Source organism: Pongo abelii, chromosome X (assembly GCF_028885655.2).
Source record: "Pongo abelii isolate AG06213 chromosome X, NHGRI_mPonAbe1-v2.0_pri, whole genome shotgun sequence".
Taxonomy (NCBI): Eukaryota; Metazoa; Chordata; class Mammalia; order Primates; family Hominidae; genus Pongo; species Pongo abelii.
The window spans coordinates 125,206,033-125,223,088 of record NC_072008.2 but is presented as its reverse complement, the minus strand read 5'-3'; the positions used below and the strand labels follow the sequence as shown (position 1 = coordinate 125,223,088).

At 44.6% G+C, this 17,056-nt stretch overlaps 1 protein-coding gene across 1 annotated transcript; it reads right to left on the bottom strand.

The window, feature by feature from the left end:
* Nucleotides 1-7,410: 7,410 nt before the first annotated feature.
* SLC25A5 (solute carrier family 25 member 5) lies at nt 7,411-10,273 on the bottom strand (the record flags this gene model as incomplete). Its single annotated transcript, NM_001133343.1, is given in 4 exon segments — nt 7,411-7,829; nt 8,216-8,356; nt 8,583-9,069; nt 10,090-10,273. Coding segments are annotated over 4 exon segments (897 nt in total). The 3' UTR covers nt 7,411-7,671.
* Nucleotides 10,274-17,056: the final 6,783 nt, after the last annotated feature.

Below are 17,056 nucleotides of genomic sequence, written 5' to 3'. Positions count from 1 at the left end.
AGCTCAGAGGACGTTAACTCACCTCTCTAAGCTTCAGTTTCACAGCTGTGAAATGGAGTGAATAATAATACCTGCCTCTTAGGGCTGTTGAGACAATCGGGAGAGTTAATCCACGTAAAGTGCTCAGCACAACATCTGGCATATAAGATGTCAAAATAATGAGCTATGATCTTGATTCTGTAGTTTTAGAGAAATTACTGTTACCTGGTTGTATTGATTGTTTAATCTGAAGATGCAGGCTTAACTTAATTCAATCTGTCTAGCCCTAGAAACTCCAGAAAGAACCACAGCCCACAGGAGATTTGAGGAATTATATTGTAGCTTAAACAAGGAAAGTTGATTTCCAGGTTTCCTGGTAGACAAACCGAGCCACTAACTAGTGACGGGATGTGATATGACCCAAGACAAAGAAACATGGAGCCGAAGTGGGATTACAATTTCTGTGGTCAAACTCCTAGCTTTCTACCCTAATTGGCAAACAGCACGCTTTTACCCAGAAGCCCAAGCGTCCTTACCCCCTGATCTTCACTTCTGGGATAAAGCCACTAATGAGGCTCAATTTTTGTAATAAATGGACTCCTGAACCCTGGACTTAGTTGTGAAAGTGAAAGGAGATCCTTTGCTTCTAAAGGTCTCAGTAAATTTTCTCCTCCCTGCAGCTTCTTTCCCTAGGGAGTGAAGTCATAGGGTTGGGTAATCAGGTTGGGACCTCATGGGTTCCTTGAAATACTACGAGAGCAAAGGAAGCTGTGAGAAGAATCCTGGTGATCACACAGTGGCCTCTGGGTCAGGTGAGCAGTGCAGTCTGGTTGTGAGGCAAGATGGATTTATCTTTGTCCTTTGGTCTCTTTCATAATCAGTGTTGTAAAATAAGTGCTCTGAGTTAGAGCTCAGGATTATCACCATAAGCATGTTTCTATTCATTCAGTCCATTCCAAAAATGTCCTTTTCTTTCTTTACAACCTTCTCTCTCTCTCTCTTTCTCTCTCTCTCTCTCTCTCTCTGTGTGTGTGTGTGATCCACTTTCTATAGTATATATAGCATTTTCTTGAGACTGTTTTAGAAAATCTGCAGGTCAAGGATAAATCCATTAAACCATTCTCCCATGAATGAAGTGAAAATAATTTAAAGCATTTCAATAAAACAATAACAGTCGGGCCAGGTGCAGTGGCTCCTACCTGTAATCCCAGCACTTTGGGAGGCCAAGGCGGTTGGATCACTTGAGGCCAGGAGTTCGAGACCAACCTGGCCAACATGGTGAAACTCCATCTCTACTAAAAATACAAAAATTAGCCAGGTGTGGTGGCGTGCACCTGTTGTCCCAGCTACTCGGGAGACTAAGGCAGGAGAATCGCTTGAACCCGGGGGGTGGAGGTTGCAGTGAGCCAAGTTCACACTACTGAACTCCAGCCTGGGTGACAGAGCAAGACTCTATCTCAAAAACAAAAACAAAGCAATAACAGTCATAATAAGAGCAAGATTGTGTAAAGCAGGTGCCCAGCATTGTTCTAAGCACTTTACATATATTAACTCCTTTAATCTTCACACTATTCCTATGAGGTAGGTACTAATGTTATCCCCATATTCCACATGGGGAAACTAAGGCACGAAACAGTTAAGTAAAAGTTGAATTGTTGTCAAGTAAGAAAGTTTGGTATTTGAAAATGAGACCTCTAGCCTCAAAGCTTCTCATGAGTGAGTCCTGAGCGGTGTGCTCCAAGGAAGGTCAGGTGGTGAGGAAGCCCTAGACCTCTCCCTGATGTACAGGGCTGCCTCCAAATTCCTTCATCTACTCCAGTTCCACGGGCAGGAGTGGATCTGGGTTTTGTGGAAGTGTCAGCTTATATGATTTGGCTCCCTCTTTTTAAAAACACAAAATATGTCTTTTGAAAATGTTGCCAAACCATATGACCAAATGAATACATGGTTAGGGCTTGGGAGGGGCCCATGCAAGGGGTGGCTCCAAAGGGGAAGCACCCCTGGCTCCACAGTACATCTGCCTTTGCCTCTGCCCATGAGATGTCTCTGCTTCTTGCCAAACCGGGTAGTGGAGCTCATTTAGACAGAAGAGTTTTCCTTTTCATTCCCAAACACGAGGCCCTCGGAAGTTACCAGTCAACAGCTATTTAACTGATACTTTATTCTGGTTATGTCCTTGCAACCATAACCATCTCTATTCTGGGACTGAAAACATTAGAGACAGTGTAACATGTCATGTGATCAGATTCGGCACGTTCTCTAAAATCTCAACAGTGCTAAATTGCCTCCCCATGTTACGAAAGTTGCCCAAGGAAATGAAATCCCAGGATGGATGCTCGCCATCAAAATAATCCCCTCCTTTCTCTGTCCCCTTCCCTGATAGTCACGGAAAAGCCAAGGATTAATAGACTCCTTTAATTTAACTCAGTTTTGTCTCTGATGAGGGTCTAGTGAAAGCAACTGCCCAGTCTGTCGCTTGAATACTGTTTATATTTGTTGCCGGGATACCAAAGGCTCTCTTAAGCCTTTGGCTAAGAAGAGCACCATGCATCTGACCTTGTTCACCTGCACATAAAGCAAATAATGGCTGAAATGGTAGGAAAGCTCCTCCAAACATTTGGAGTGGAACACAAGGCATTTTTGTGTCCGAAATTGCAGCGCCTAATATTTGTTGTTCAAATAAATCTCAACCTGCATACGGAAGTGCACATTACAGATAATAAGATGAGGCTTTGAGAAGACAGATGTTAATTATTTTGAGGTAAATCAGAGCACCTCTGACCCAAACACCGAGCTGTAATTTGTTGCTCAGCTTCTTGGTCCTGAAATTAATGTAAATCTTTACATTCGTAATTTTACTTGCCAATGCCAAACCACCCACACAGTCTGTAAATGACCGCTCTGAGTCAGAGACTATTCATTTACGATTGTGTTAGATATTTTAAAATGTTCTCTGAAAGGATTAAATCACCTAATCCCGGTCCTTTCACCGGTTCTGCTTTCTGTAAAAATGATGGAGCTGGAGGACGTCTAAACTAGAAGGGACTTTAGAGTTTGTCTCTTCCCCAAATTTCTCCATTCAAGGATAAGAAACTAAGACCCTGATGTTAGAAGTGACTTGTCCCCAGGTCACTCAGCAACCAAAACTAACCCCCCAACCCCCGCAAAAAAAAAAAAAATTAATAAATCCCAGGTTAGGATTTTAATAAACGGCCACACTTAGAAATCCTTGCTCAGAGTCCAGAAGCTACCCTTTCCCTGCCCTCCTGCCTCCAACAGCTTCTGTTAGTCCTGGTACTCCACAGTCTGACTCGGTTCTAAAAGAATCATGCGATTTTGAATCCAGGTGGTCAGAATACGATTCCGATAAAACAAATCAGCGGCCGTTACAGCAATATGCATTAATTTTGGGGGAATGGATAGCCAAGAAATTGCTAATAACGGTGACTTTTGAGGAGGGGGCTAGTGATGAGAAACGCAGGACAGGAAGATGTTTACTTTACATTTTACATATTTTCTTTACTATTTGGCTTTTATTACCATGTACAGATGTTAACTATTAAAAACCTCAAAAGCAAATTAGAAATACTACGTTCACAAACTTCAAAGGAGAAACAGAATTTACCCCAGTAACACGGATGCTTGAAAATCTATGATACAGTACAGCAGTACTTTAAAAATTTTTTCTCCCAAAGTATCTATAATGGCAGAGGAGACTGAATTGGAGTCTGGGGGCAGTGCCAGAAATGGCCCTAGTATACCACAACTCTCTTTGCAGTTTATGTTTTTAAAATGTCTTCAAATTAATAGACTCTCTAGCATCTCTGCATCTCTTTTGATACAAAAAAATGATGGTTTAAATGACTTACCATTCACGAAAACTGCCCCTCTGGGAAGACACCCCTCGTTTCTTTCTCGGCGGACCGGAGCGCCCGTAGCACGCTGCTTCCAGTCACTGAGTGCAGAGGGCCCTTGGAATAGGAAGCACGGCTGTGCACAAGCTGACCTGTGTTCTGGCTCTCTCACCTGGAATCAGGCTTCACGGATCCTGTTATGCATTGAATAGTAACAAAACAACGGCATAAATTAGGGTGTTGCTAAGATTGTGTACCATCAACGTTCGCATGAGCATAATGGACATAATGAATTCTATAGCACTATCCCGCACAGCTTGGAGAGATTAAAACCACTTTGTCTTTAAATTAAATTTCAAAAATCATTGAACAAGAATAGAAAGAACAACAACAACAACAAAAAACCCCACCTCATCTATGTCAGCTACCCAATTGCAGGAGGCACCACTTCTTGCTTTCTGATCATTAATGCCTGGTCCTAGGTTTATTTTAATAGCTGCCAGCTCAGTGAGTCCACATCTATTGTAATAACTATAAAGGGGGCTTGGGTCCTCTTGCATCGTGTATGCAGCCCTTACTGGAGAGCCTCTTATCCCCTTTCAGGAACAAAATCTACAACTGAAAAAGAACTAACCTGAAGTTTATTTTGTATAAATGCTACACAATATAGTATGTCTAGTCTGCTGCAGAAAAAGAAAGGTGAGCTTGAATTCATCTTTAAGCAGTGCTGTACTTGGGCAAATCTTCACTCAACAAACCTGGGTGCCATATTATGAGAAAGTTCACATCGGAGTGCTTGCTAAATGCCAGGCACCATATTTCTGGCTCTACATGCTTTCTTGTGCTTAACCCTCACTCACAACACCCCTAAGAAATATATGAGCAGGCCAGGCGAGGTAGCTCACGCCTGTAATCCTAGCACTTTGGGAGGCCAAGGCAGGCAGATCACCTGAGGTCAGGAGTTTGAGACCAGCCTGGCTAACATGACGAAAACCCATCTCTACTAAAAATACAAAAATTAACCAGGTATGGTGGTGCATGCCTGTAATCCCAGCTACTTGGGAGGCTGAGGCAGGAGAATTACTTGAACCTGGGAGGCGGAGGTTACAGTGAGCTGAGCTCGCACCACTGCATTCCAGCTGTTAAAGATTTCATAATCTTTAACAGCACTGCAATCTCAGCACTATGTAACTGTGCCAGCTCTAATCCTCTACTCTGAATGGGCGACAGAGTGAGACTCCGTGTCAAAAAAAAAAGAAAGAAAGAAAGAAGGAAAGAAATATATAAGCGCTATTATATCCCCACTTCACAGATGAGGAAACTGAGGCTCCCGGGGATTAAGTGACTTGCCCAAAGTCACACGGTAATCAGCAGAGCCAGGATTAAAATCCAGGTATGTCTGATTGATTCTAGAGCCCCTGAAATCTGCCTCCTAAGAATTGTCAGTCACCATTTATGTAATGCTTATTATGTTCTATGGTAGATGCTTGGCATAAATTATTTAATCTTTGCAACAACCCTCTGAGGCAGGCATTATTAATAGCCTCACTTTATAGATAAGGAAAACCAAGGTTTAGAAAAATTAAGTAACTTGGCCTAACACAACTGAGCATCAGAGTCCAGATCTTCAGCCCAGGCCTCTTTGATACCAGAACAGAATTCTTAATAACTAAGCTATACTACAATTCAGGTGCCTGGCCAGAGGACAAACATAAACTCTGGGATCTTTGGGCATTCATCCATGCGATGCAGACCTCTCTGTGAATAGCTCTTATACATGCCAGTGTGTGGGATATTCCTCAAGAATGAGCTTTATATGTGCACATGGAGCACCCGTCCTATCATTTTTAAAGTTGTGGCTTGACAGACATAATGCTGCATTCTTAGTACAAATCTCATGGCAAAATCCACTGGATTTGAGCCCTAATCAAGAGATACAGAAAGTCCAAACACTGTCACATGGATTCCAAATAAGGGTTTATTGAAAATAAACATAAATGCCCTCCATTGACTGGGTTTATTAGCATGAAGCAAAAGGCAGATGCTATTTCCTCTTTGTAAGGTTAGTTTTGAGGTCGTGGCCAATGTCTGGCCCTCTTCATAATCTTTAACAGCACTGCAATCTCAGCACTATGTAACTGTGCCAGCTCTAATCCTCTACTCTGAATGGAATTAAAAATGGCTTGAGGCCGGGCGCGGTGGCTCACACCTGTAATCTCAGTACTTTGGGAGGCCGAAACAGGCAGATCATGAGGTTAGGAGTTCAAGACCAGTCTGGCCAACATGGTGAAACCCCGTCTCTACTAAAAATACAAAAATCAGCTCGGCATGGTGACAGGCACCTGTAATCCCAGTTACTCAAAAGGCTGAGGCAGAATCGCTTGAAACTGGAAGGGGGAGGTTGCAGTGAGCCAAGATTGCATCATTGCACTCCAGCCTGGGCGAGAGAAACTCCATCTTGGCCAGGCATGGTGGCTCACGCCTGTAATCCCAGCACTTTGGGAGGCCAAGGCGGACAGATCACCAGGTCAGGAGATCAAGACCATCCTGGCTAACACAGTGAAACTCCGTCTTTACTAAAAATACAAAAAAATTAGCCAGGCGTGGTGGCGGGCACCCGTAGTCCCAGCTACTCGGGAGGCTGAGGCAGGAGAATGGCGTGAACCCGGGAGGTGGAGGTTGCAGTGAGCCGAGATTGCGCCACTGCACTCCAGCCTGGGCAACAGAGCAAGACTCCGTCTCAAAAAAAAAAAAAAGAGAAACTCCATCTCAAAAGATAGATAATAAATAAATAAATTTTAAAAAATTGCTTGAGCCGGCCGGGCACAGTGGCTCACGCCTGTAATCCTAGCACTTTGGGAGGCCGAGGTGGGTGGATCATGAGGTCAAGAGAACTAGACCATCCTGGCCAACATGGTGAAACCATCTCTACTAAAAACACAAAAATTATCCGGGCGTGGTGGTACACAACTGTAGTCCCAGCTACTTGGGAGGCTGAAGCAGGAGAATCGCTTGAACCCAGGAGGCGGAGGTTGCAGTGAGCCAAGATTGCACCATTGCACTCCAGCCTGGCAACAGAGCAAGACTCTGTCTCAAAAAAAAAAAAAAAAATGGCTTGAGCCAGGTGAAAATGGATGAAGGCAACTGGATGAAATTGGTATTGATTCTAAAAATGTTTAAATGAGGTGATATTCATGCAACAAATGTAACCATTTTAAAGTGGACAATTCAGCTCATGGCTCATGATTAATAACCATAGGACTAGGAAAGGTGGGTTCATAGTATTTCTTGGAGAAAGCTCATTCAGCTATGATCATCCATAGGCAATGGAACAATGTTTTTTTGGATGCACTGGGCCTGAATTCCTTTGCTAATGTGTTGGAAATGTTGGTGGGTGGCACAACCAAGTTATTCTTTGTTAAGTGGACTGCTGACAATTGGTTTTAAAAAGACAGTTCTTCATCTCCGGAGATACTGTAGCATTTATTAAAAATGTAGCATTCACTAAAAAGGTAGTATTTATTCAAATGTAGCACTCAAATATATATTTTTATATGAAAATAAACTGCAGACAAAATTTATTTTAGGTATTTTTATTTCTCCAAATTTGTTATTTATCAGGAGTGACTGAAATAAAAAATACAATTGAGTCCCATCATCATCATCATGGAAATGGCTTTAAGAGAAATCTGGTCAGATGAATATTATTGCTTCCCATTTTCAACCAGTAAATAGTTGCCACTGAGAAACTGACAGCCAGGAGTCTGTCAAGAATGCTCAAGATATGTTATATAATACAACATGCCTGTTCACAGGGGGAAAAATCCTAGGAAATAACTTATGTGTACTTCTTGATTTCATCATACAAGACGAGCACAAAAGCACCACCCATGCCTCTGAGAACATTGGACCATGCACCCTTGAAAAAAGCTTTGCCTCCTTCATCACGAGCAATCTTCCTCCAGCAGTCAAGCGTGCCTGTGTACATGATGTCAGCTGCAAAGAATAAAGACATGGAGTTGGTGACTGAAGGCCGATGAAAAATCTAAGATTCACTAGGCTAAATAAAGCAGAGCCCCACCTCTAAGAACGTCAGCTTTAAACCCAACATTCACACATTAGCATGGGCAACACTGAAATATTAATGCTATGACCACAGGAATACAGACTACCCATTTGTCTTAACCTCTAATACCATTTAAGCATCCTCATTCATAGGCATTTGAAGGGCCGGCTCAAAGGCAGTTGTGGAACAGACACAGATGCTATCAACCCCATCCCTTGAGTTGGACAGACAGCCATATTTAAAGGTACGTTATCACTAGTTTGTGGCAGCAGATTGCCCCCACGCCTACTTTATCTTCTGCTCAAGTGGAACTTACTTCCTTTGCGCCCTGACTGCATCATCATGCGGCGGCGAACGGTGTCAAATGGATAGGAAGTCAACCCAGCAACAGCAGTGACAGTCTGTGCGATCATCCAGCTGATGACGATGTGAGTGTTCTTGGGATCCGGAAGCATTCCTGGGAATAGAAAAGAGATGTTTTTACCAAAAAGCAGAGTTTTACTGACTTCCTTTCCCCACACCCCCTAAACACGTCATCTGTACACAAGGGTTGCATTGGATGATCTTGGCTTCCTTTAGCAATTAAAAAAAACAACTCTCTAGCTCTTGGACTGTTAGGTTGATACAATGCTCTTTTAAATTGTCTCCTAAGAACACAACGTTAAAGCCCACAGCAAACTTACCCTTTGCAGTGTCATAGATACCGAAGTAGGCGGCTCGGTAGATGATAATACCCTGCACAGACACGTTAAAGCCTTGGTACAGGCCCTTAATCCCATCAGATTTGTAGATCTTAACCAGGCAGTCACCGAGGCCTCGGAATTCCCTTTCAGCTCCAGCTTTACCCACATCGGCTGCTAGACGGGTACGGGCAAAATCAAGAGGGTACACAAAACACAGGGATGTGGCTCCTGCGGCACCACCGGATGCCAGATTCCCTGCAAAGTAGCGCCAAAACTGGGTTCTCTTGTCCACACCACCCAGGAAGATCTGCTTGTATTTATCTTTGAAGGCGAAGTTAAGAGCCTGGGTGGGGAAGTATCTGATGACATTGGCCAGGTTACCGCGCCAGAAGGACAGAACTCCCTGCTCCTTGGGAATACGGACCACGCAGTCTATAATGCCTTTGTATTGCTTATCTGCAGTGATCTGCTTGCTGGCATGCTGCACCTAACAGATAGGAAGGAAGCCAACAGGGACAGTTATAACCATGGGGAAGGGAAAGAGAAGAGCTTATGCCATCTCGATCAATGCTCCTCTCTCAAATCTAGTCTTCGTATATCATACTGGCTGGACCCTCCCAACCCTCCGAGGCTGTCACAGGGGAAGAGGTGATCTGCACCAGTGGCATTAAGCCTCCACCCTTCTGAGTGGGGAGGGGGCATCCTCCAGCGGACCCGTGACCTTTAGACCTGGGAGAAAGGTCATTACCTCAAACCCAGGTTCAGAGGCATTAGGGCGAGTCCCACATAGGGCGCGGTCACCTTGGGGACCGCAGCCTACGCCTCAAGTCTCCTGAGCTGCTTCCGTCTCGCTCCGCCCCCACTCCGCTCCCAGAGGTGACCCGAGCGCCGCCGCCGCCGCCAGCCCTACACGCTAGCCCAGGAGCGCCCTCTAGAGCCGGCACTGGAGAGCGCGCGGCGCAGGGAGGCAGGCGGAGACGCGGCGGCAGCGGTCGCGGCTGCGCGGGGGCGGACGTAAAAGGCACACGCGCTTCCCGGCGCCGGCTTCCGGCCCGGCGAGGTTTGAGCGCGTCCGCGGGCTGGGAGGCCGCTGGAACCGGGCGCATGGCCTCCCCCGGGCAGTTATCTCCTTGCCGCGACCTTGAGGTCTTCGGTAAGAACTGGCGTTCCTCTTTCTAACGCCGGCTTTCGGCCTTCGCCCTTGACGCCCAGGCCCGGGGAGGCCGTCACTCAGGAACTGCTCCATCCGAGTCCGCCGCCTCGGGGATGCCGAGAGCCTGGTCCTGCCCTCCGTCCCCGGCCCCTTCCTAGACTCACTACTTCAATTCACTAAAGGCGCCTCCCACCAGTTTGCCTTCTGCTCTGCCTCTGCGCCCCGCTCTGGCCTCTCCTAGCCGCTTCCCTGGCCATGTCTTTAGAGTTCGCTCCCCGCCACCCCTCGGGCGCCCGCCTTCTGTGCGACCCTTCCCCCCACTTCCTGGTTGGGCTCCTGGCTCCCACGACGTACCTGCAGCAGCAGCTTGACCCGCTCGATGGGCGCTACCGCCGTCTTGGAGATGGCTGCGGCCACTCCACCTGCCAGGAAGTCCTTGGCGAAGGACACAGCGGCATCTGTCATATTGAAAGGAAAGAGGAGGCAGGCTGCTGCAGGACGGGACCGGGCCGGGAACCGGCTTTGACTCCGGCGCTGCGGGGCGGAGCGAAGCAAATGGCCGATTTATATAGGGGGAGCCGGCGCCGGAGCGGCAGGCGTCGGAGGCGGGGTCGGGGCGGGGTCTGGGCACCGGCGCGCTGGGAGGCAGAGCCGCTGAGTGGCCCAGCGCGCAGGAGGAGGAGTCGTGGCGGGCGGGCCGGGACCGCTCTCCGCACCGCCCGGGCTCGCCCTCGGCACCTGACCCGGCGGGAGGAAGGGGCGGGTCCAGAGAACACCCGGGACTTGAACGCTGGACCGTGAGAGAGGCATCGGAGTGGGGCGGAAGGGTGAGGTCACGATGTGCCTGGACAAAAACCCTTGGAGCAGGACCAGGACTAGGGTGAGACGCATTTGTTACAGGGATGCCAAAAGAACCCTTCAGTCATCGAGATAAATAAACAGTAGTTAATGCGATACTTTAAAAAAGTCGTATGGGCAAACTACATCCTGCTGGCCGGCCCCCTTGTTTTGTAAATAAAGTTTAATTGGAGTGTCAAGGCAGGGATTAGGGTGAGGCAAGCGAGACAAGGTCATGCAAGTGCAGGTTGGGATCCTGTCTGTATTTCAAATGTTGATCATTTGTTCATCATGGATTTTTGCATTGCTTTTGATTTTTTTAAAATAGTACATGAAAAATCATTTGTCTTAATTACTGAGTTGTTTTTCACCAAGGCGAGTGCCTCACTCTTCCCACCCTAGACCGGGCACTGTCCTGGAGCCAGTGAAACCAGACGAAATTAAGGGAACAGCAGACGAAGGAACTGCCACCATGCCCCAGACCCTGGTTTGCAAATACAGTTCAACAAAGATCTTGCCGGGAATTGGCCTGGGAGAGTCCAAAGGACTGGGCTGGGGGTGGGGAAATGATTTTAGCCAGAAGACAAATATAGAGGTTGTACCCAGAAGGTTAAGAGGCTTAGAGGAAGGTTAAGAACTACGTTGACATTTGGCTCCCAGGACCCCAGGTAAAGTGCCCTTGGATTGAATAGATTTCTGAACTCCAGAAACATTTAGAGGAATCAATAGAATTAGATTGGCAGCCATTGTGCCAATGGACAAGTGCTTACTGAGCCCCTTAATCCCTTCACTGGGTAAGCATTTGCCACACATGTCCTCAAAAACCTACGTGTTAGCTTAAGTGGACTCCCTCAAGTTCAGAACAGGAGCAAATAGTGTAATCACAAATTCCGTGTCTGAATAATCATAACAATGTTTATGAAAATAAGGACGACTGTTGAAAACTGCAACTGCAGCTGAACCTTATGTGCCCAGACTTCAGAATTCCCAAAGGCAAAATGCCAGCAGGCCTTTGCACACTGAACACATAGTGTTCATATCCTTCACTTTCCTTTCCTGCCCTCTCCCATCTTCTCCAGGTCTGCCTGTGAAAGGACCCAATTCTAGGACCCCCCAGGATGGTTAGGCCCTTCCTCCGAAAGTACACTTTGCAATTTGTTAGTCTCCTCAAGAACCCCAGCGATCCAAACTGATGCATGCAAATTGCAGGTGTTCAAAGGAGCAATTTTGAATCTAGCTTTGTTGATCCCGGGAGAAATCTTTGACCTGTGTTAGTGAAAGGCTACGGTGTTTCTCAGCTGATTATAATAGTGAGGTAGCTGGATGCAAAAAAACAGTTTCAGAGAATGGTAGAGTATATCCTCCAAAGGCAATACTCACTTCTCTATTCTGGTGACAGAAACAAGAGCTAAAGCAAAATTCTACAGAGGGCTTTATTTGGAGAGAGGTGGATTTTATTTATAATGCATTTAAAATTCAAAATCTTTCTAGTTTGAACTCTTGACATTCTGATTAATGCATTTTTATTCAACTTAATTATTCCTCAGTACACCTCGCTATCACTTGTGTATCCCTTTTCTACATGTGACCTTTCCCTGGCCACATCTGCTACTCTTTGAGCATGATGCCTCTACTGTATTCTATTCCAGAGCTCGTTGTTTTGTCAGTTTTTTTCTCTCCACAAAAAAAGATGATGAAATAATTACATAGAATTTTTCCCTTCTCCGTCTTTGGGTAACTAAGTATGGTTTTATTGACGATGAAATACAAGATGGGTCATTTAAAAGCAACTTCTTGCCATCACTTGGTATTTTGCTAAATCCACGGTGAGCTGGAGCTCCCGTAGTCGCCTATCACCGCGTGTATTTTAAGGAGTCAGATATTCTCGAAACTGTTAAGGTCATGAAAGACAAAGAGACTAAGGAACTGTCACGGATTAAAGGAGACTAAAAATACTTGACAACTGAATGTAATATATGACACTCAACCGGCTCCTGGACCAGAAAAAGGACATTGGTTATATTGGTGAGGTTTGAATATCTGTAGATTACCAATACTATTCTTGGTTATGGTGGTTATGTAAGATTTAGAGAAGTTGAATAAAGGCTATAAGGACATTTTTGTACTATTTTTGCAACATTTTAAAAAGTCTGAAAGTTTAAAAACTTTTTTAAAAAGAAGGAAAAAGAAACAAGGAGCAAGCATCCGGGAAAACAGAAAATAGAGTCTCATTCTGTCACCCAGGCTGGAGTGCAGCGGCACGATCATAGCTCACTGCAGCCTCGAACTCCTAGGCTCAAGTGATCCTCCCACCTTGGCCTTCCAAATTGCTGGGATTACAGGTATGAGCCACTGCACCCAGCTGAGAAGAATATTGATGATGATGAGGATGATGTTGATGATGATGATGTTGATAATGATATATGGCTGGTCAGTTAATCAAAACTAATTCCTCCATTGAGACATAGTGCTGTGTTAGTAATTATTGTGTTTCTAGGAGCTATGTAAAATATAAGTCTAATTAAGAGGAACTAAAGCTAAGGCAATGCCTAGTAATTCTCAAGGAAAAACAAGGAAGAGAGTCAGAAATGACACTTTTAAGGCCTCAGATATCTATGTACCAACACTCAGAATATGGGTAATAAAGGGAATGTAGTTTTTTTTTTTTGAGACAGAGTTTTGCTCTTGTCGCCCAGGCTGGAGTGCAATGGCGCGATCTCCACTCACTGCAACCTCCACCTCCTAGGTTCAAGCGGTTCTCCAGCCTCAGCCTCCTGAGTAGCTGGGATTACAGGCACGCCACCACCACGCCTGGCTAATTTTTGTATTTTTAGTAGAGATAGGTTATTACCATGTTGGCCAGGCTGCTCTCAAACTCCTGACCTCAGGTGATCTGCCTGCTTTGGCCTACCAAAGTGCTGGGATTACAGGCATGAGCCGCAGCGCCCAGCCGGGAATGTAAAATTTTAATACACTCAGGAAAATGCCGTTTTATAGGTATTGTTTAGACTTGGTAGGGTGGAACTTCTGGCTGGCATCTGGAAAACTTGATTCAGAGATACCATACAGAAGAAGAGAGCAGTAATATATCAGGAAGATATAACCAGTAATTCATTGGCTGGAGGGTGAAAAGCATTCAGTGAGAATGAAACGGAGAAATGAAAGTGATTATAGTTGTATTAAGTATACAAGAGACTGCTCAGATTAAAAGTATGAATGGGGCCGGGCGCGGTGGCTCATGCCTGTAATCCCAGCACTTTGGGAGGCTGAGGCAGGTGGATCACCTGAGGTCAGGAGTTTGAGATCAGCCTGGCCAACATGGTAAAACCCCGTCTCTACTAAAAATACAAAAATCAGCCAGGTGTGGTGACTCAGGCCTGTAATCCTAGCTACTCAGGAGGCTGAGGCAGGAGATTCGCTTGAACCCGGGAGGCAGAGGTTGCAGTGAGCCCACATCGCGCCACTGCACTCTAGCCTGGGTGACTGAGCGAGACTCCATCTCAAAATAAAAATAAAAATAAAAAATAAATAAAATAAATAAAAGTATGAATGGCACTTCATAAAACTGTCACATAGACGAACAGGAAAGGGTGATCAGAGACATAGAACATCTGAATATCTGCTGGAAGTTATTCTGATAGCAACATATCTGATACATTCTTTTTTCTTATTTTTAAGACCATCTTAAATTTAAGAAAACATCTGATAGATTCTTGGCTCTCTTGCCGATACAGTGTAATTACAGTTCTCAAAAGAATGAAGAAGCAATGAGGTAAATTGCTAAGCTGGGCTTAATCCTGATAATAAATAAGGAAGATTTGGTTAGCAAAATGAAAGTGACAAGAATCTTGGGGAAAGTGATCCTGTCATCTGGATATCTGTTAAGCAAAAAAAACTAAAAAAAAAAAAAAAATTGCTGGGCATGGTCACATAGGTTAATATGTGTGTGTGTGTGTGTGTGTGTGTGTGTGTGTGTGTGTGTGTGGTGTATGTATGTGTATGTGTAAGGTAGACTTCAAAAGGATCAGAGAAAAGATAAGTATGATCTGGCCTAACACCAAAAGAGAAAGACAGCTTAAGAGGGAGAGGGATCCAGTTGAAAATTCAGAACTGTAGAATTTGGAAAAGTTCCAATGATAAATTAAAAAGGGAGAGATTTCTAATAAACTACAGTGTCCTTATAGATTATTCTCTGATGAGCTCAGATCTTAAAAGTACATGTATAGATGACAGAAGGAGGACTATGCTTCCAAGGACAAAGCCCAAAGAATATCACAAATCTCTAGGAACTGAGTCATAAGGGCTAAAGTCCAGAATAAACCCAGGCTTATAAAATGGGAAGCACCGCAATAAAGGGTTTTAATGCCCTATTTAGTGCAAGACATTTAAGGATGAGGAGATAGAGCTTAATGGTAGCATGTGTGAAAAAGAGAACTAGGTCCTAGTTCACTGTGGGTTGACAATGCCAAAAAATACTAATGAGTCTTAAGTTGCACTAAGAGAATGGTAGTGACCAGATCAGAGGGACTTTCAGTTCCACTTGGGTTTCTGTTGGCCAGCCCATAGAGTTTTACGTTTAATTCTGGATGCTACGTTTAAGAGGACATTAACAAACTGGAACATATTCAAACAAGGCAATCAGGAAAGTGAAGTGTCTATAAATCATGTATTATGAGAAATGGCTGAATGAATGAGAGATATTTAACTGGGAAAGAGCTTTGGGTGAAAGAAGGACATCATAACTGTCTTCATAAATTAAACATTCTATATGGAATTAACACCCACTGGTAGAAGTTTCATGAAGGTAGACTTCAGCTCAAAAAGACATTACTTTGTAAAATATGCGATACTTAAAGGTAGAATGGGTTGCCGTACGATGGGGTGAACTTTTTGTTACTGGGAAGGCTAAAAGTTGAGGCAGAATAGCCACTTGTTAGGGATGCTATGGGGGAGATCGCTGGGTTGGTCTGGAAGAGAGTTCTACACCCTTTCAGTTCTAAGATTCTATGGCTCTATCCTTTTGTGTCTATAAGAGTGAGTGGATCTGAGCATCTGGATCTGGGAATCTGGGGCAAATAGGAAGAGAAAGGTAATTTAGCCCAGTGGTTAAGAGGGTGGGCCCTGCAACCAGGTTGCTTAAGTTTAAATTCTGGCTCTGCCACTCGCTAGCTGTCAGGTCTTGGGTAAATTGCTTTACCTCTCCAAACTGCAATTTCTTCATGTGTAAAATGAGAATGATAGTAGTACCTATACCTCAGAGGACTGTAGGCACATGCAAATGAGATAATATGTGCATAGAACAGCATTTAATATGTGTTAGATTTTATTAATTTTAAGAAAAATACAGCTGGGCATAGTGGCTCACATCTGTAATCCCAGCACTTTGGGAGGCTAAAACAGGAGGATATCTTGAGCCCAGGAGTTTGAGACCAGCCAGGGCAACACGGTGAAACCCCATCTCTACGAAAAAATTAAACAATTAGCTGGGCGTGGTTGTGCATGCCTGTAGTCGCAGCTACTCAGGAGTCTGAGGCAGGAGGGTCACCTGAGCCAGGGAAGTGGAGGTTGCATTGAGCCATGATTGCACCGCTGCACTACAGCATGGGTGACAGAGTGAGACTCTGTCTCAAACAAAACAAAACAAAACAACAGTTGGTGGATTCCAGCCCATGGGTAACTGCTTAAAACAACAGTCTTATTGAGGTGTAATTGTCAGACAATAAGACTGTACATATTTATAGTGCACAATTTGCTAAGTTTTTCACATGTATACACATGTGAAGCCGTCACCACAATTAAGATCATGAACATATCCATTACCACACAAAATTTTCTTGTGCCCCTTTGTAATCTCTCCATCCCCAAGCAACCTTTGATCTGCTTTCTGTCACTATGGATTAGTTTCCTAGAATTTTGCATTTCCTAGAATTTTGTATAAATGAGATCATATATTATGTACTCTTCTTTCTGGGGTCTAGCTTCTCTCACTTGGCATGTTACTCTTTGAGATTCATTCATGTTGTGTGTATCAATAGTTATTTACTTTCTGTTGCTAAGTAGTATTCCATTGTACAGATATGCCACTTTTTTTTTTTTTTTTTTTTTGAAATGGAGTTTCGCTCTTGTTGCCCAGGCTGGAGTGCAACGGCACGATCTTGGCTCACTGCGAACTCTGCCTCCTGGGTTCAAGCGATTCTCCTACCTCAGCTGCCCAAGTAGCTGGGATTACAGGCATGCACCACCATGCCTGGCTAATTTTTGTATTTTTAGTAGAGACAGGGTTTCACCATGTTGGTCAGGCTGGTCTCGAACTCCCGGACCTCAGGTGATCCACCCGCCTTGGCCTCCCAAAGTGCTGGGATTACAGGCATGAGCCACCATGCCTGGCCCACATTTTGTTTATTCGTCATTTGATGGACATTGGCTCATTTCTACTTTTTGCCTATTATAAATGACACTGCTATAAACTTTCGTATACAAGTTT